We start from the raw sequence: 21,467 nt of genomic DNA on the forward strand, positions 1-21,467 counted from the left end.
TGCAGGATAGTATATACACCATATATATACACCTCAGCCCTCCTCCTGCCCCCAAGGCAAGTTGGAGGTTTGAAAAGGAATTCAAAGGGGTTATAACTGGTTTGGGAGCATGACTGCCATGAGCTTCCAGAATCAATTTATTTTAACAGTGGCCAGCTGGGTCAGGCAAGGAATCCAGATTGCTGTCCTAAATGATCACAGTATGGGAGAAAAGGTGGAACTCAAGATGTTGTCGGTCCTTAAGAAATAGGGCTAGTCAGCCATACTCCTACAGCTATGTTGTGTAATAAATAGCTATAATCAATGAGATCAATAACCTTTCAAATTCAGCTTCAGTTCCTTTGCTGTTTACTGCTCATCATTAAAATTCTCTAGGTAGAATAATGTAATGGTTAATAGCAAGGATTCTGGAGCCACATAGCTTGGATTCTAATCCTGACTCCACATTTAGTTGTTGTATGAACTTAACATCTACATCTGTTGCCTTATCTGAAAAGTGGGACTTACAAATAGTACCTACCTAAACGGCTTCTGTTAGAACATAATGTAAAAGCACTCAGAACATTACCTGGCACAAATCAAGTGTCAGATATAAATATTATTAAATTAACCATTGCTATTTATGGTAATATAATTTACAATCATCTACAAAGCACACATTCTTACTAAATTTCTTACTAAATTCTATTAAACTGTATCTATAGCATAAAAATTACACAGTACTATGAAAATATAATTTTTTTAAGAGAGATTTTTGCTATAGGGTACATGTGCTTGCTGGAGAGATGAGACAGAAAGCAAGAAATCACCCCCCGGGGGATGGCCTCACCACAGTCCCTTCTCCATTCTCCTCTCAGGATCTTGAGCATGTATGCACACATGCACAGTGTTAAGTCTTAAGCCGCAGGGTCTGGGACTCAAACTGCAGTCAACTATGTGGGAGTCCAGCAACATAACCATTACATCATCTGCTGGTCCCGAAAAAACAAATATTTTAATAATATCCAAAGAGTGGCTTTCAACCCCAAAATGGCAGTTTCGGTAAAAATAAATTTACATGCTATAAGAAACCACAATTAGCACTGCCCTTAAATACAAGTTATTATTGGTCAATTTTTAATCTAAGACCAAAAAAAAAAGGAGGTTTAATGTTCACTTTAGCATAGAATCCACTTAATTTTATGATTCACAATATAGTAAATATTTAGTTGCTCGTTAACAGATGTCGACTAAACTTACTACACACATGAATTATCTAACAGAAAATATGGCAGAATCCTTTTACCAGTAGTAAATTTCATAAATATTAGTGCCACAAATATTGAATCCATAATTTACAATTGTGGCATGCATTAAAGTCTTAATATCAAATACAGTTATTGGAGAAATGCATGATGACCAATATAACAAAATATTCAGTCATCAAAACATCTGATACATCTTTGGGGAACAGCAGATGGCGTAATGATTACATCGCTGAACTTTCACGGAAAATTGCGGACTGAGTCCCAGACCCGGTGGCTTAAAATCCCAAGAGGAGAATGCAGGAGAAAGGAAAGCAGCACGGCCATCACCCTTGGGGGATGATTCCTTGCTTTCTGTCTCTCTCTCTCTCTCTAGTGAGTACACATGCCCTATAGCAAAAATCTCTCTCAAAAACACATACACACAAAATAAAACAAAAAAAATCTGATAAAGTTTTATTTAGAGAAATCCATTTAGTTCTAAGTAGAAGCCTATTAAGTATCTCTCAGTAGTAGAAAAACATGTTTCTCTCTGAACATATCATCATTCTCTTTTATAGAAGCCTAGAAAATAATTCTGAAGAATATTTTTATAATACCTACATTCTAATGAAGTAGTATAATAATTTTTCAGCTGCACAGGAACAGTACAAAATGTAACTTTTTATAAATGAAAGTGATTTTGCATATTACAGTTGCTTATTAAAGCAAGAAATCACCCCCCGGGGGATGGCCTCACCACAGTCCCTTCTCCATTCTCCTCTCAGGATCTTGAGCATGTATGCACACATGCACAGTGTTAAGTCTTAAGCCGCAGGGTCTGGGACTCAAACTGCAGTCAACTATGTGGGAGTCCAGCAACATAACCATTACATCATCTGCTGGTCCCGAAAAAACAAATATTTTAATAATATCCAAAGAGTGGCTTTCAACCCCAAAATGGCAGTTTCGGTAAAAATAAATTTACATGCTATAAGAAACCACAATTAGCACTGCCCTTAAATACAAGTTATTATTGGTCAATTTTTAATCTAAGACCAAAAAAAAAAGGAGGTTTAATGTTCACTTTAGCATAGAATCCACTTAATTTTATGATTCACAATATAGTAAATATTTAGTTGCTCGTTAACAGATGTCGACTAAACTTACTACACACATGAATTATCTAACAGAAAATATGGCAGAATCCTTTTACCAGTAGTAAATTTCATAAATATTAGTGCCACAAATATTGAATCCATAATTTACAATTGTGGCATGCATTAAAGTCTTAATATCAAATACAGTTATTGGAGAAATGCATGATGACCAATATAACAAAATATTCAGTCATCAAAACATCTGATACATCTTTGGGGAACAGCAGATGGCGTAATGATTACATCGCTGAACTTTCACGGAAAATTGCGGACTGAGTCCCAGACCCGGTGGCTTAAAATCCCAAGAGGAGAATGCAGGAGAAAGGAAAGCAGCACGGCCATCACCCTTGGGGGATGATTCCTTGCTTTCTGTCTCTCTCTCTCTCTCTAGTGAGTACACATGCCCTATAGCAAAAATCTCTCTCAAAAACACATACACACAAAATAAAACAAAAAAAATCTGATAAAGTTTTATTTAGAGAAATCCATTTAGTTCTAAGTAGAAGCCTATTAAGTATCTCTCAGTAGTAGAAAAACATGTTTCTCTCTGAACATATCATCATTCTCTTTTATAGAAGCCTAGAAAATAATTCTGAAGAATATTTTTATAATACCTACATTCTAATGAAGTAGTATAATAATTTTTCAGCTGCACAGGAACAGTACAAAATGTAACTTTTTATAAATGAAAGTGATTTTGCATATTACAGTTGCTTATTAAATATATATATTGGATTTTGGCTCGGCGAATCTCAATTTTTAGGTTTTCATTTCCTCTTTTCATTTTTTGGGTTTTTTTTTTTTTGCTATAGGACACATGCCCTCACTGGAGAGAGTAGAGAGGGGGAAAATGAGAAATTATCCTCCCAGAGGGGATATCCACACCACGATCCATTCTTCTCCTGGAATTGTGGGCATGCATGTACACGTGTCCGGCTTAATTTCAAGCTGCCACATTGGGAAGAGCCCAGCCCTTTAACCACAAATGCCACCTGCTGGGCCCCTTATTTTCTTTTTTACTCAGTCTTTCAAAATTTTTTTGGTACTCTTGGGCAAATTCAAAGCGTTAAATTCTTTAGTGACATCTATACAATGTCTTTGACTATCTTATATAAGCTTTAAATGTGTTGATAGCCTTCCAAATTAAGAGCTGTCTAGAAACAGGCACCAAACATTACAGACTTCTGTTCAGGTCACTCATTTTGATATGTTCAATAATACCACAGATCGGGACCAGCAGTCAGTGTAATGGCTATGTCACTGAACTCCCATGTAGTTGACTGTGCTTCGAGTATTGGACCCGGTGGCTTAAACTCACACCGGGTGTGTGTGCGTGCGTGTGTGTGTCCAAGATCCCGACAGGAGAATGGAGAAGGGATTGCAGTGTGGCCATCCCCGGGGCAATTTCTCGCTTTCTGTCTCTCTGTCTCTCTCTGTCTTTCTGGAAAGTGCACGTGCCCTATAGCAAAAACCTCTAAAATAATAATAGTAATAATACCACAGATTAAAGAATAACTTTTTTTTTTTTTGAGGTTTTTGCTATAGGGCACGTGCACTTTCCAGAAAGACAGAGAGAGACAGAGAGACAGAAAGCGAGAAATCACCCCCCAGGGGGGATGGTCATGCCACAATCCCTTCTCCTCTATTCTCCTCTCGGGATCTTGGGCACGCATGCACACGCGCCCGGTGTGAGTTCTAAGCCACCGGGTCCGGGACACGAACTGCGGTCGACTACGTAGGAATCCAGCAACATAGCCATTACGCTAACTGCTGGTTCCCAAGAATAGCGTTCTTTAAGCATTTTGTTTACAATTGGGAAAAATGAGCTTCTAATACATTTATTCAAAATACTTAGTGTCAAAAATGTATAAACAGGGACCAGCAGATGGCACAATGTTTAAGCTGCTGGACTCTCATATAGTAGACTGTGGTTCGAGTCCCAGATCTGGCAGTTTAAAACTCACACTGGGCGCATATATGTGCATGCCCAAAATTCTGAGAGGAGAATGGAAGAAAGGGACTGTGGGTTAGCCACTCCCCCTGGGGTAAGGGGTGATTTCTTGTCTTCTGTCTCTGTTTCTCCAGTGAGTACACATACCCTACAGCACAAATCTCTCTTAAAAAAAGATAAAAGTACAAACACTAAGAATGCAACAATAAATGACATAGGTATAGTCCTCACCCTCAAGGAACTTTAAGTATAAAGGCAGCTCGAGAAATGCAAACTAGAAAAAAAGAGATGAGTTAAGCAATTAAAATTCAAATGAAAAGTTCTCCCATTTCCATAATTATTCTTAATAATGCAGACTGTCATACAAAGGATCAGCAACATCTCTTCCTTGATATTTCTGAGTACCATCCAATGTGCCCTGAGAAACTGGTGCTCAATAATATTTGTCAGTTTGATGCATTACTGTGGGGAAAGGAACTGGGAGAAATATCACCATGTTATCTTTCAGCCTTTCATCCAAGAACTCTGGGTTGCTGCTGTGTGGATTCCAGGATGAGGTCCTGTACCCACTTCTCTGTGAGGCCTTATGAGAACACAAGCAGAAGCACAGTAAGAGAGTTTACGATGCTACTTTCATCCAGCATGACATATAACATATCTTTGCCTTTCAGGTTTTAACATACTGTCCTGGCTTTTCTTTTTTCTCTCACTGCTTCCTGTACAGTATTGATTAATGAGGTCATATTTCAAAACACGTGAATTTCTCTTCATTGTGATTTTTTTCTCAGTTTGTCTGATGACTGCATAAGTCAATAGGAGATCTGACTGCTCGTGGACTGGTCGATGCTACCACTGCACTGGTCTCATGGAAGGTGTTTACAATTTTGGTGTTGCATGTTATGCTTCCAAGAGGCCTCCAAAGCTTTCCAGATGTACCCACATTCCTCTGCTTTACCACATATGTTCCTTCAAGATTATTTTGAAATGTGTATTATAGTCCAGGAATTTTGCTTCCACTGCATAATGCATGAACTTGTCATTTTTATATTAAGTATAGCTTTCATATCTACTTCCTAAAGAAGCCTGGGGTCCATATTTTACTTTGAAGTTGAAGCAATGAGGAGAAAAATACCTATGTACTGAATACCACAAAATGGTAGAATGCCAACTGCTCTAAGATCTCAGCCTGGCAGGTCTGTCAGTACTTTATCTGCTTTTTAAATTTTCTTTTGTATTCCAGAAAACTACATAATTACCTAACCTTCTTTTTAGTATTCTCATATTTGTTTCAGGACATTCTGTAAATGGGTTAAATCAAATCCTGGTCCTCTCTACTTAAGCCAAGAAGCAAAACATCTTCATGATTCTTCAAGAACATCGTAATAGAGTTATAGTATTAAGTTTCACTCTGACAGAAAAATAAAGTGAGTGGAGGTAGACGAGGGAGAGGGAGAAGAATAAGGAAGTGGAGAGGGCAAGAGGAAGAACAAATCATCCACCCTAACTAACCAAAAGAAAAATAGCATCTTGGCAATTTAAAGAAGAATAAACTGTGAGATTAGTTTACATAGCAGTAGATATGTTGTGGAGAATTACTCAATCTGTGTACTTAGCTTCCTGCTGGGTTAAATGTGAGCTAAATTATTATTTTGCTTACATTTACGCCATGTAGATTATAAAAAAAAAGGGGGGTGGGAAGCAGTCTTCTTTTTAATCTGCTTTTCGCATTACAGCAAAAAGTCTCTAATTCCACACACTGCATTGAACACAAAGTCATTCATGCACTCATTTAACAAAGTACAGTTATAGAATTTTAAACGGTTGCAAAGAAGTGAAACAATTTAAAAAGATAATCTCATTAAAAATTTTATAAGTTTCTTATCATGAGGTTTTTCATTTTACCACACCATACTTTAAAATTGAAATCAATGTAATATCCTACATCATATATACACAGAGGTAAATAATCTTAATGACTATCAAATATGGCAGCAGTGAGTCCATAACACAAACCTGCTCACCACGTATGTCTAGGACCCCTCCCCCCACACACACACACACAGAGCAGGCTGACAATAGACATTAATTAAATGGATAAATAAACCAACCACTATTCAAAATAAGAACACTGCTCATGTCAGAAAAGCTCTCTGAAACAGATAAAGCACTCTAGAATACAATCCTATATGGCTCAATCCATTTTCTGTTAGAACTTGGCTGAGGGCTGTAATATGACATACAACAATAATGGTGTCTCACTATGGCAGTAATTGGAGGTTGGCAGAAAAGGCTGTGGCACTTGTTAATCAGAAAGCCTGTGCCTCCTAAGAAAATTCTCTCTGGCGTCTTACTGAATAAAAATTAATAAAATAGAATAGGGTTTTATCTTAGGACTCTTAACCAATGAGTCTTCCCTATAATAAATTTTGAGTAGTATGGGACTTTAAAATTAAAGTCTCAAATTATGTACTCTTTTATTCTGAGACTGAATCCATGTCCTTCCTAAGTCCTTTCTTCCTTCCTTTGTTTTCTTTAGACAACATGGTGATTGAGACATGAATCAAAGCATGTGAGGGGTGAAAAGAAGTGGTGAGAGTGAGAAGGAAAAAGAAAAGGCACAGTGCTCAGGCTTCACCTGAAGAGACCTCTTCACTTTAACACTGGGAAACTGGCACTCCAGTACCCTCACTTTCTACAGGAAGCCATAAGAGGCTCCACGACACTGGGAACAGCCAGTGAAGGGCAGAGTTGAGATCTGACTAGAGATCAACCTAAATCAACAGAACTCTACTGTACCATCCTGCTCAAGTTTTCATATGAGGTGATCTATTTTTTTTCTTTTTTTTTTTTCGAGAGGTTTTTGCTACAGGCATGTGCGCTCTCCAGAAAGACAGAGCGAGACAGAGAGACAGAAAACAAGAAATTACCCCCCCGGGGGGATGGCCACACCGCAATCCCTTCCCCTCCATTCTCCTCTAGGGATATTGGGCATGCATGCACACATGCCCGGCATGAGTTTAACCCACCAGGTCTGGGACTCAAACCACAGTCAACTACATGGGAGTCCAGCAACATAGCCATTAAGCCAACTGCTGATCCCTGAGGTGATTGTTATAGTAGCAGAAAACATACACTCTGAGCCAGACAGCACAGGTTCAAAGGCCAAACCTGTCACTCACCAGCCAAGTGAGTAACAAACTGGGCACATTGCTTAATTTCTCTGTGTCTCAGTTCCTTTTCTGTTCAATAGAACAATAATGATGAAGAAGAAATAAATTAATACTTATAAAGCACATAGAACAACATTTGACTCACAGTAAAAATACATAAGCATTTGATAACTGAATAAAACACCTTACTGCATGGCTCATGAACCCAATGAAAAGAGACTTAATGAGTGCCTAACTGTTAGTATATGTATTAGTACATATTAGTACAATATTATCAGACTACACAGAAGTAAATTGAGTATTTAAAATGAAATCTGTTAATATCACTTATCCATACTACCACTGTTCCATATTACTGGTAACAATGAACTATATATCACTTATGCTCAACTCATTGATATCTCTAGTTAAAAATTGACAATACTGTCATGGAAATCAACTTTCTTAATTCAATATCAAATAACTCTAGGGGAAAAAATCAAATCAAAAGTATTCCACTGTATTTACTATTAACATCATAATATTTCTTTCATATTAGCTCATAAGAAAGTTACCACTCAGGTCAGGTAATGGTGTGGTGGTTAAGATAGCTGGATCACACATAGCCAACAACATGGTTCAAATCTGGTGGCTTGAAAAAACGGCTGCACTTGTGCGTGTGTGTCCAAAATCTCAACAGGAGAATAGAGGAAAGAGAACTGCAGCATGGCCATTCCCCCCAGGCTGTAATTTATCCCTTTCTCTTTCTGTCTGTCTCAGGCAAAGGCACATGCTCTATAGCAAAAAATAAATAAATAAAATAAAAGTTACTACATAAAGAAAACAGGAAAGGACATATTTCATTATCTGACATTAGGCTTTTTCTACTTTTCCTTTTTTATTTCACAATTTAATCACTATTAATCTCAACTCCTCTGAATTCAGAGGCATGCTATTATTTGGAGATATTAATATGAAGCTTTTTATAAGTGCTTATGAATATAGTATATTCCAACCTCTAGTATATATGTGTGCGTATGTAAATCACTGCATAATCAGTGAAGTAAATTATTCTTGACTTATATTGCAATAATATTTTAGGTATGATTACGCTTAAGATTATAAAACTGGAGGAAATATATGCTTCTATTTCAATAAATGCTGTTATATGTTCAAAGTGCGGCTTCAAATAATTTTGAATACTAAACTATTTATTATCAAAGGCACAAAAAGAAAAACACATCCAAGTTAAATTTTCCTGCCTTTCCCAGGTAATTTTTTATCCCCTTTGTAAATCAATCTAATTTGTGATTTGTAGCTAGTCATCTGTTATTATTTATTTTAGAAAAGAACTGAATGTGCTTATATCTTGTCATCAAATTGAAGTGCACAGATACTTTGGGTATTTTTAAAAGAACAGTACGAATCAAAGAAATGCAACCACAAATCAACACACTATTTAATTATTCAAATAAGTTTATTCTCCTCCCCAAAGCAAGTTTATAGATCAGATAAATGCCAGAAAAGCTGCTTCTCAATGTTAAAAATGAATTTACTTACCTTGGCCCTCTGAGGGCAGTATTACCTAACACATAGAAATTGCAGAAAACAATCTTTACCTGACATTCTAATAAAAATAAAATAAAATGGGCATATTTGCTCATTGCACATAAATATTTCTTTCTCTGTCGTTATCTATACCTCTATAAGCACAGTAATGCTTGTTTTCAAATGTTTCCATTAACTTTGAAGGAAAATATTTTCTTAAAGCCAAGGCATCAGGAAAGAGAATGCCATGAAGCCTCAATATCGTGGAAGTCATCTAAAATACAATGGGGAAAAAAAAACTGTATAAATCATCATTCTGCACAGTATAAATACTCTGTTAAGTTCTGAGTATAACATTCTCTGTGGAATAATACGTTTCTCAAAAATTTAAGGACATCATAATATACAACCTTTTGGTAAAGAAAAAATAATTCAAAAAGATTAACATTCAGTTTCAAGGTTTCTTCTTGAAAATTGTCAACAGCCAACAGGTTCATTATTTGTTGCAAATCACTTGTTTATTAATAAAATACAGCAGAAATAACAAATTGGTAGCAAGGGTCAAAGTACCCACTTAGTTTCAAAACTAAGTCCAAAACTATAAAAATCTTTACATAGCATAAGGATTACCAATTTAGTTTCTAGAATTTAAATCAATGTACACTGGGTCTTTTATTCCTTTTCCTCAGAAAGTATTTAATTCACAAAAAGTATGAAATAAAATGACTTCTGGCATTCACTTATCAAAGATTGTTTGGGATATAGAAAACACCAAATAACTAGTTCTATGTAATCCAATGGCATGACAGATCTTTAAGAGCATTTTAAAAAGCTAACCTTTATGTTACTAGTGTCTAACAAAGTCTACACTTCACACCATTACCTCACCCCCCCAAAAAAAAGCCTAAAAAAAGTTATCTTATAGAAAGTGACATATTGAAGGGAAATAAAAACTATAACAAATAGACAAACAATAAGTTCACTTTCCCACCATAAGACCTCCTGGCACATGGCTGCCATTTAGAATAAATGTGACTTTATTTAAATTCTGTTATTTATTTTTAAGAAAGTCCTTGTTTCTATAACTTAAGATATAATCCTTCACTCAGAAATCATCCCAGTATCTGGCATAACAATGAGCAAATTAGGTTTCTGAAATTTGTACCAAAAGAACTAAAGAACTTTTCAGAGTGTACAATACCATGAATATTTTAAGGTAAAAATTTTTAAATTCCAAGTCTCTTTTTACTAAAAACAAAATATACAATGAAATATCTTAATAGAGTTGGCTGAACATACTGCAAATGCACAGAAGAGAAAGAAGGTCATTTTATAAAATTCTTTTCTATAATAAATATATATACTTAAGTTGAAATATCTCTTCAGAAAGATGCCAGAAAACAACAGCTGCTGTTCTACGCGCTTTCACTTAAAAGTATAAAATTATGAACTTTGATGCTGTGTTCCAGTCTCAAGCAAATAAGTGACTTGCTTAGCCAAAAAAATACACAAACTTCACGGTTTATGCCTTTCTTGCCTTTGTATCTTAATCATCTTCTGTTCTAAAAAGTGCTACCAAGTTTACCAACATCTTTAATCAGATTTTCTTGAAACTAAAACACATTAAAAATTTTAAGCCAAAACATTTAGCAAGATGCCTTAAAGAATATGTCAGACAGTGAAATACTCTTCTGTTTTCAACATACTGGCCAATATTTTAAAAATTACTATTCATGCAGGATTTTCTGAGGCACAATTCAAATACATCTATATACCATTAAAGCCAGAAGTTCCTGAAGTTTTTTTTTTTAAATTATCCTGAAAATACACCAACCACAATTCCATTCATTTGTAAAACTGTTCTCATAATTAAATAGTATCATCCTCATCTGTGATACATTTCCTAGGCTATGGGATATTTCTATTTCTTTGACACTATAAACTGTTTTTAGTAAACATATCTTTATTAAAATTAAACTTTTACATAACTATCTGTGTATGAATGCATTAAACATTAAAATAGCCATGAAGCTAGTATTGTATTCCAAGTGAGGTTTACTTTTCTAGCATAACAAATTTATTCTTTGAAACCAAAATAGAAGTCTTTAGTCACTATATCCAATCATATGAACCCCTCTGAGATATTCCATCAAACAGCTCTCCCAGATGCAACATCACTTGACTCTTCATCCAAAATTACTGAGCAAGAATAGAGTGAATACCTGACAGAAACAGTAATTGAAGGGGGAAAAAAAGAACCTTGGAAGAACCATCCCCTACATCTATGTGGGAGTTAATCACACTCTACTGAAATTTACTGTCTCCCTTGGGTCATCCAAAGCCATTTCTGCTTTAGTACTCCTCTAAGAAAATACTTTCACTAATCCTAACACTTTCATCTGTATGCAAGCTAGTAAGTTTCCTCAACTATATAATAGTCATGATAATCAAATAATGCTTTAAAACTCCATGTGGTGATAAAACATTTCTAGTGTTGGTCGTTTACATAATCATTATATTTACTATAATATATTCCAAAATCTCATTTCATAAATAATTATAACCCAAATATTTAAACATTGACCACAGTAATGAAAAATGCAGCTCCAAAATAATTTGAGATTAATATGAAATCAAAGAAACACAATGTATTATGTATAGGATAAAATGTGAAATTTTCATCACCAGATAACCACTCATATCACATTTCCAGGTGTTCATACTTAAGTTTTCTTTATATTCTCTTTAAATCAATCAATCTCCCTCCAGATTTATAAAATAATCATAAATCACTAACTAAACATAAGATTCTAAGAAAACAGCTTGTATCTGTGACTATTCTTTTAAATAGACTCTGGAACTGTGTACACTCACCTTGCAACAGGGCATTATAATAAACACTCCAACTGCAACAGTTACTGACCTCTATGCCCACACACAACACTTTCCATAAATATTACTTATACACTCGCACACAACACTTACCATAAATATTACTAACAGCTATTACTGATTTCATTCCAGAGACATTCTAAATATATTATCTCATTTAGTCCTCTTAAGATCCTTGAGTAGCAGTTACTGTTTCCTGCTTTTAATAGATGGAAAATTTATGCTTATGTAGTGTAAGTGATTTTGCAAGTTTACTTCATTAAAACTAAGTAATATTTAAATCTGGTCTTTGTAACTTGAAAGATACTGCCTAATTTATTATGGTCATGCCAATGCGTATACTTGCCTGTATCACTAAGATCAGGGAAACTGCTCTGAAGAAATGAGAAGTCATATCTAATTAATAAAGCATAGTTTGCTTCTGCACAAGCTTGCTTTCGCCAGCCATTCATTAACATCCTGACCGCTGGCAAACCACTTTCTCTTACTTTAATAATACCTCTAACCTGGACACTGTCCTGTTGCTTGCCCCCAAACTCAGCAGGAGTACCATCATTGACTATAAAACTATAAATGTATGTACATAATTCTACATACAAAAATGTACACATATCAATGGCCTTCCAGAGAAAAGAAAAAAAATGAGACAAAGGTAAGGTGCAGTATAGCTGATGATTCTCTGGCCCTTTTAAGCAAACACAGATTAGAGTCAGTTGAGGAAAAACAGATGTGAGATACAAAGTTTTTCTAGATAGACGTGACCTCTATTCTTTATGAAAAGTAGAAAACAACAGACAACCTTCCTTTAATCCTTTCAGAAAGACACTGCTCTGGACACAAAGCTCTGTCAGTATCCTGGCCTTTCAACCATGCTTTAGGCATTTGAGCTTAATAATCATACAACAAAACAAGTGTTTTAGGAAAGCAGGAGTTTACCAAAAGTCAAAATAAACACTCTTTAATTCTACACACACACACACACACAGTACTATAACTCCAAATGGTTCATTTTAATTTTTTACAAAAATTTGAGATGTTCTTAGAAAATAAATACTTTTGAAAAATGTTACCTAGTATCAGTGTTTCCTCTCAATTATTTAAAGTGGAAGAAGTAAAGGACATTTAAATAAATATATTCACTCCTACTTAATATACATGTTATTGCATTTAGAAACGTTCCCTATATAATCAAATGTCTAATGCTTAATGACAAGGATGAATCAGAAGAAAATATACAACCGAATTATTAATGCTTGATAAAAATGCATGCCTGTCATTTACAGAATCAATGACAACCAAGAGAAAAAGAATATTAACCAAAAAAGGCTGAGGTACTATAGAGCTTTTTTATAAGTCATATGGGAACTAAGAATAACTAAGTCCAAAGTATTATGGAATTACTTAGTAAAATAAATTTGGTACCATCTCACCCCTAGTGGTAGGCTAGAAAACGAATCAATTCAGTTTCAATAACAAGCTAAGTAGGGACTAGTGTTAAACTGCTAATGGTATGCATTAAAAGCATGGCAAACCACCTGATTTCTTAATCAAAAGCTCCTGTTACTGGTTCACACCCAACATTAACCAAACAGGATGGCTATGGAGAAATATGAAGTTGGTATTGCCCTTTAAAGAAGTTGCTTTCTAAAACTACACATGCATACGGGAGGGAAGAGGAAGTATTAAACCCCTAAACTAATTAACAGAATAAGAGGAGGGGGCATGCAGGAAAACAATGATAATTAGTATGTACCCTTGGTTAACCAAATCCACACATACATTCATTCTGTATATGCACAAACATCAGCAGCATCATAAACCGTCTCAAGTTCTAGCCATTATTCAGTTCGACATCTGCACATGTTTATGCGTCTCTCCAAACAACCTCTTGAACACCCTGCTGGAGCTGTCATTTTTTTCTTCTCCCTATCTGGCAGATGGCAAGTCAACAATCGGCATCAACAGCAGCCGAATATCTCCCCCTCCATCCTACCCCCCCTAAACAGACACAATAATAACTTCTTTGTGCTTCCCTACAATGCAGCTGCTTAAACCATTTCGCTACAAGGCTGCTTTGCCTTAATAAAAAAAAAAAAAAAAAAAAAAAAAAAAATCCCTTCTGTCAAGTCTAAAAAGCAGCATAATGTTAAGCAAGCTAAAGCCACAGCACAGCTGCAAACGGGCAGACACATTGACAGCTCCTCCCTTAACAAAGCCCTGTGAATTGAAGGGGGTTCATCTGAGGCTCACACAGTAATTAGTATAAAAAAGTCCGACAGCCTCTATTATACTAAGGGAAAAAAAAAACTGGACAGAACTGGGCTGCTGTTTTGCGTCAAGAGTTCTGCTGCAGAGTAGATAAATCATGTTGGGTTTTTTCCTCTCTTTTTAAAGACAGTAATAAGGAGGATGAGAGAAGCTAATTTGAAAACTTGGACACAGTAATTGTACCATATGGTGAGCATTTATCCTTTCTGAAATGCACGCTAACAGTCACTTACATGCACACTGCTTTGTTTTACAGTTGTTGTTCTCTCTACCATATTCATAAAATGGATTTGAATATCTGATACTCGAGAGAAGTTGTGTGTAATTAGCAACAGAACTGCCTAGGTTTAATTTATTGGCCTTGCACTGCAATCCAGTAAACTGCAAAACAAAATTAAACAATGTGTCCACTTTGTAAAATGTTTTTTCTTTAACTCAATAAAAAATCCAATGAATATAGGTTCATTGGAATGTTTCTAAATTAAGGTACAGTACATTTTGAAAATTCCAACAGAATAAACTATAGCTGTTGGTAAGATTTCTACTGATCAATTTCAAAGATATCACCATGGGAATGACCTGTCATTAAGATCATTTGGTTTAACTCTTATGTTTCACTGAAGCGGATGTAACTCTTGTTCAGACTTATCAGTATATCTAGACATACCAGAATTCCCTAATATGTGTTCTAATTATTTCTTTTAAAAAATTCTGTCATTTAGTAACTAGTAAGTACTATGTGCTAAGTACTATGGTAGGCACAAGGAAAAAGGACAGAGAAAAGTTTTCAGTTATTAAAAAAATATCTAAACAGAAACTGATTTATGATTTTTGTGCACCTATTTCAAAATTCTACCAAAATCTGCCTATTTGAAAAAAAATAAGATTTCAACATTTCTTATTAAGCCCCCAAAAATATTTATCAAAACGACATTTTTCTATACATGTTTTAATGCTACTTGTGTTTCATTAGATAAAAATATGTGTTTATCGACCTGCTATAAACTATGGTCTGACTACTTTGACACACTCAGCTAGAACTCAAATGAATTCTTGAATTGTTCAGTAGAGTAAAATTGTGGGTCTGAATTTCCACAATTTATATGTGACCATTAATATCCTTCTGGTTGATATTTTTGGGACATGAAAAAGTAATGTAGGGGGACCAGCAGGTGGTGCGGTAGTTAAGGCGCTGGACACTCCCACATGGCCGACCAGGGTTCGAGTCCTGAATCTGGTGGCTTACTTTCTCACTTCTTCTCTTTCTCACTGTTATCCTCTGTCTCTCTCTGGTCAAACTAAAAATAAATAAATAAATGGATATATAAAATAAAATAATTATTAAAAAAAAAGTAATGTAATTCAATGACTTATTAGCTTAATTCAGAATTCAATGTCTTACTCAAGTTTGAAGCAACCTGTGTCTTAGACATAAATAAGTGTGCCGAGCACAGTCATATTCTCCTGAAATTCCAGTCACCTGGGAGACTGAGGCAGGAGGATCACTAGTTGGAGGCCAGCCTCAACAACATAACAAGACCCTGTCTCTAAAAATAAACACATACATCAATATTTAAAACACAGTAAAAATAAATAAAAACATCCATCAATGGTAAAATATCCCAATACTACTTTAGAAAACTTGTTGAGGCCACCCAGGAAATCAGGTATAATTATATACATTCTGAAGAAACAGAGCCATCCAACAAGTACATCAAATAACTTCCTATAACCTGTATACTTGGCTTAAAAGAAATAAACTTTGGGACCAGCAGTTAGTGTAATGGCTATGTCGCTGGACTCCCACATAGTCGACCGCGGTTCGCATCCTGAACCCTGTGGCTTGAAACTCACGCTGGGCACATGCGCACGCGTGCCCAAGATCCCGAGAGGAGAATGGATTGCGGCATGGCCATCCCCCCTGGGGGGTGATTTCTCACTTTGTGTCTCTCTGTCTGTCTGGCAAGTACACACGCCCTATAGCAAAAACCTCTAAAAAAATGAAAGAAAGAAAGAAAGAAAGAAACTTTATCAATCACTACTGACTGGTATAGTGGCTTCCCTTTATGCTACTAGTATCAGGCCATAGGACCAATTTACTTTAAATATTTGACTTTTGTATACAGCTTTAATTTATTAAACACTTTGTTGTTGTTAGTTTTTTGCCATAGGGTACACGAGCCTGCCAGAGAGAGACAGACAGGAGAAGGAAAGTAAGAAATCACTCCCCAGGGAGGATGGCCATACCACAGTCCCTTCCTCTAGTTTCTTCTTGGGATTTTGGGCATACACACACAGGTGCCCTGTATGATTTTCAAGCTGCCAGGTACAAGTCTCAAAACTGGTTAGCTATGTGGAAATCCAGAGCTTTAACCTCCGTGCCACCTGCTAGCCCCACAGTTTACAAAACATTTTAAAATACTAAAATGGGTCTTAAAAGCTCATTCTGCTGAATCAGATTTGCTTAGGCACACACATTTTGTTTAGGAAATATCAATACTGGACCAGTCAGTACATGTCTGATTCTGTATACTTTGAAGCCAGGTGAATCCTATAGTATTAACAAGGTCATGACACTATCTTATGTCATAAAAGGGAAGAACCTATAGATCTATAAAAAAATGTACAGAGAAACATTATATAATAACTATCCAGTTTAATTAAATAAAAAGAAAATAATAACATTGTTGAGAAAATAGGTTCAAAGATGTAACCAAATGATATCTTTATCATATAACAAATAAAATTCCTTTTGTTTTGTTTTGCTATAGGATGCTTGCCATTACAGAATAGAGATGGAGTTAAGAGAGAGAGAAAGTGATGAAGCACAAGCTGGGGGTGTGGGGGTGGGAGGGATGGCCATGCCACTATCCCTTGTCCTCCATTTTCCTCTCAGGATTTTGGGCAGGCACACACATGTCCAGTGTGTTTTTCAAATCATCTGGGTCCAGAACTCAAGCTGCAAAGTTGGCCAATCACCTTGACCTCCATGCCACTGGCTGGCCCAAAAGAAAGCCATTTTTAATGGTGAAACAAAAACTTGATTCTATTTAGGAATACAAATCAGAAGCAGGCCTGGGCCAAGGATGTACCCCTGAAGCTTGTCTTTAACCTCAGTACTCTACTAGAGCTTTTTCAGTTGCAAGAAACAAAGACCTGCTGAAGGAGAGAGACAGAAAGAAGGAAAATAAGAAATCACTCCTCAGGGAAGTTGGCCATGCCACAATCCTTTCTCTTCCATTCTCTTCTCAGAAAACAAGAGTCAGGACTGTAGAGGTAGACCTTCTGCCAGTTAGACCTGCAAAGTGATGCAATTACTTCCCTTCGTCTCATTGAGGGACTGTGTGAGGTCAAGTGTTTATCTCTGTCTCTTGTCTCTCTCTCTTTACTCCTCCTCCCAGCCCTGGATCCATCTCTCCCAGCACATCTGCTGCATTTATACTTCCTCCACCCACCAATTCCTTAGCCTGCTTATAGATTTTGTTCCCTCATAAACTACCCCAACACAATGTTATAGCTTCACTTCTTCATCTCTTAGTGCCTTCAGTCTTTCACCTCTCCAGTTCCTCCCAGGAACGCTTGGATTAAATACCTACAAATGAGCTTGACAAGGGGCATGAGTGTCTATCCCATAGAGCAGGAGTACTGGGTAAACTAGCTTCTCCAAGAAAGTGGTATGAATGAAGCAATAAATCACTGACATCTCTAACACACTTTGCCACAATGGTTGAGAGAGAGAGAGAGAGAAGGGGGAATTTTATAAAATACAGATTTCTAGTTTACTAGATTAATCTTCGCAACTGAAAAGTTACTAAAAAAGGTTTTGTGGAATAAGTCACTAAATATGTTTAAAAAATTTTTAATTACAAAATACTAACATGTTTAGTATGTCTATTAGACAGAACTATAAAGGCATCCAGGCAGAACTCATTTGAGTCTGTCATTTAGTATTAGTATATAAAATGTGTCATGATTTTATACTAGTGAATAGTTTTCATAAAATATAATTGAGAGTTAACACCAATCTTAGGGCAGGCATTTATAAATTACTTCCATATAATTTCAACTTCTATATAACTACTGTCATACACTAGATAATCTAAATGTCTTTACGAGAAGAGTATTGTCCAGTGGTTTTTAAATTGAGGGTCAAGGTTTGCAATTTGTATTAGTATAAAAATGCTGAAGTACTAGGAGACTCCATTTGACAGTTTAAAAGGCTATGTACTTTGTCAGTGATTGAAAATTCATTTATATAGAAAACATTACGAATACAAGAGGTAGTTAATTCCAGTGGAAGTCATTAGTTGAAAACAGCACTACCTAGGGGCAACGGTAATATCTTTACACATTGGTTTTGTGTTCGCCCTCCTTACTTTATCTGATCATCCCCTCAATCTGTGAGAGAGACAAGTCAGGTATTAACATTCCCACATGTGCTTGTATAGATGGCATACACAGAGTTAAGAGGAGACGTTGTGTTCAATGGCTTCAAATATCTAAGTACCTGATGAAAGAAGACAATGAGATATTGACCTTCCTGTCGTTAGATGGCCATCTATCACAGATAGGATTTTTTAAATTGAGTGTTTAACGAAAGATTGTGCCAAATTGCCTTTTAGGTCACTTTCAACACTAATATTTTAGGATATTATCATTTTAAAGATTTAAGAAACAAATATTTAGAGTTAAGAGATGTAAAGAACAACCAGTTCTTTTGACTCCCGGTCTAGTGCTGCCTCAATTAATTAGACTATAAAGCATGCATTCTGCATAATACTCACAAAAATTCTGGAATCTCAAATCACCTTCAACAGCACTTTTATTTTAAAAATGAATTACAAGTTAGAATCCAGTTAGGTCGAACATACAACTTATCGATAATCCTCCACACGTAGTAGAGCATAAAGTTAGTGTAGAGTAAAAGAAGAGAGCTATAGTCTTTTTTCACGAGAAGCTGTGCATAGCAAGAAAAAGACCTTTCCTCTTTAATCAGAACTATCGATGGTTTCCACAACATCTGAGGATCAGCTGAGACAGTTTCTTACCACTTGGTTAAAAGTGAACTTCATTTACAGCTGAAGCAGCTATGACCAAAGGGTAAAAAAATCCCTACACCTTACAGCTACTGCCACCATATATACAACCTGGGACATGGCTTTTGTAAGTCAATGAATGATTAAACATATTCTATTTGTTATCATTTACAGAAGAGATGAAACATCTGTTAAGTCACATATCTTTTCAATTTATAGCTACTATTAATTTTTCATTGTAAAGATTTTTGAAAAAGATGGAAACCAGCAGTTAGCATAATGGCTATGTCCCTGGACTCCCACATAGTCGACCGCGGTTCGAGTCCTGGACCCGGTAGCTTAAACTCACACCAGGTGCATGTGCGTGCGTGCCCAATATCCCCAGAGGAGAATGGAGGAGAAGGGATTGTGGCGTGGCCATCCCCCCTGGGGAGTGATTTCCTGCTTTCTGTCTCTCTGTCTCTCTCTGTCTGTCTGGTGAGCGTACATGCCCTATAGCAAAAACCTCTCCAAAAAAAAAAAAAAAAAAGATTTTTGAAAAAGCTATCAAAGTTGGGCAGAAAGGCTGTGGCCTACTGGTTAAGGGAGCTGGGGGGGACCAGCAGTTAGCATAATGGCTATGTCACTGGACTCCCACGTAGTAGACTGCGGTTCAAGTCCCAGACCTGTAGGATTAAACTTACGCTGGGCGCGTGTGCGTGCGTGCCCAAGATCCCGAGAGGAGAATGGAGGAGAAGGGACTGTGGCGTGGCCATCCCCCCCAGGGGGGGGATTCCTCGCTTTCTGTCTCTCTCTGTCTGGCGAGCACACGTGCCCTATAGCAAAAACCTCTCCAAAAAAAAAAAAAAAAAAAAAAAGAGCTGGGTCTCACATGGTTCAAATCCTGGCTCTGGTGGCTTGCAAAACATACCCGGCCCATATGAGTACATGGCCTAAGATCCTAACAAGATGGAGAAGTGGAGGAGAAAGGATTGAGGCATGACCGCGCTCCATTGAGGGGCGCTTTCGGCCTTCCCTTCTCTCTCTGACAAGAGAACATGACTTCTAACAACAACAAAAATAATTAAAAATTAAAACAGTAAAATAAAACACTAAATACAAACATTTTACCTATCTGCTTTTATTATCTGATAAAATTGAGTTTGGAGGCCTACAGGTTAAATTCCATTTCAAATATAAAGAATAAATGTTTGTAAAATAAATTGATAAATTTCTTACTTTTAAATGTTCTGTCTAATATTTTATATGTTCAATGCACAAGTTCAATTTCACCTATGTAGGTATTATAGAAATACAATATGCTGAATTTTATATATACACAAAAGAACCATAATCCAATTCTTTTCATGTACCTAGACAACAACCCATTAGGAAAATAAATCAAGTAATTATTCTAAACTCCAGCATATAAGACATAAAAATTTGTAACACTGTTCATGTAAACATTTTTCTCAGCATCCTATGTCAAGTAGTCATTACAATAATCAAAAGCACATACATGAATTTCATATGAAATTCAATAAAAATTCTTCTTTCTAAAAATCAATAATGGCCGAGCAGTGACAGTTTGTGCTGCTAAGATGCTGTGATCCACAGGCAGGGACCAAAGTGGTAGTCCTGACCATGGGTTTGATTCCAGGTATGGCAGAATGTATGTTTCTAATCCCAGAAGCTCAGGGAGGCTGAGGCAGGATCACAAATTTAAGGCAGACCTGAACAACATAGTAAGACCCTATCTAAAAACAGGCCAGGCATGGTGGTATAAACCTGCAGTCTCAGTTGGAATCCTGAGGCAGGATGGCAACAGCAAGACTGTCTGAAAAGCAAAGAGACCCTGTCCAACTCTCAAAGACTTGATTTTCTTATTTCAGAATGTCCTCTACTCCTCCAACTCTCAAGGATTTCTATCCTAATGTGTTTATACGATAACTACCTTCTACTTATAATTTTTGTATCAATTCCCTAATACAACTTTCCAGTTTTCTCACTATCCTTTACTTATCTCACTGAGTTCTACACTGACCCCTCCTCTAACTGGAATCACAACCAATTTCTCACTCCTTAGTTCGACTTTTTTTCCCCCTTTTTGTGGGATGTGTATGTATATGTGAAGTTCTAGACAGGATCTCACTGTGTCACAATCCTCCTGCCTCAGCCTCCTGAGCAGCTAGGACTTCAAGCAGATGCCAGAATGCCCAGCACTTTAGGGTGGCCTTGAAATTGAACCCAGGCCTTTCATA

At 36.4% G+C, this 21,467-nt stretch overlaps 1 protein-coding gene across 6 annotated transcripts in view; it reads right to left on the reverse strand.

Moving 5' to 3' along the window:
• Positions 1-21,467, reverse strand: part of AKT3 (AKT serine/threonine kinase 3) — a 335,945-nt gene that overhangs the window by 191,856 nt on the left and 122,622 nt on the right. Inside the window, exon 1 of one of the 6 annotated variants that reach the window (XM_006157224.3) lies at positions 9,185-9,281. The exons of the other annotated variants lie outside the window; for them this stretch is intronic. Coding sequence (XP_006157286.3) covers positions 9,185-9,224 — 40 coding nt within the window. The 5' untranslated portion in view covers positions 9,225-9,281. Of the gene's footprint in view, positions 1-9,184; positions 9,282-21,467 lie in introns of those variants that run through there. 6 annotated transcript variants of the gene reach the window in all.

This window comes from Tupaia chinensis, unplaced genomic scaffold, assembly GCF_000334495.1.
Source record: "Tupaia chinensis unplaced genomic scaffold, TupChi_1.0 Scaffold000532_1, whole genome shotgun sequence".
Classification (NCBI taxonomy): Eukaryota; Metazoa; Chordata; class Mammalia; order Scandentia; family Tupaiidae; genus Tupaia; species Tupaia belangeri.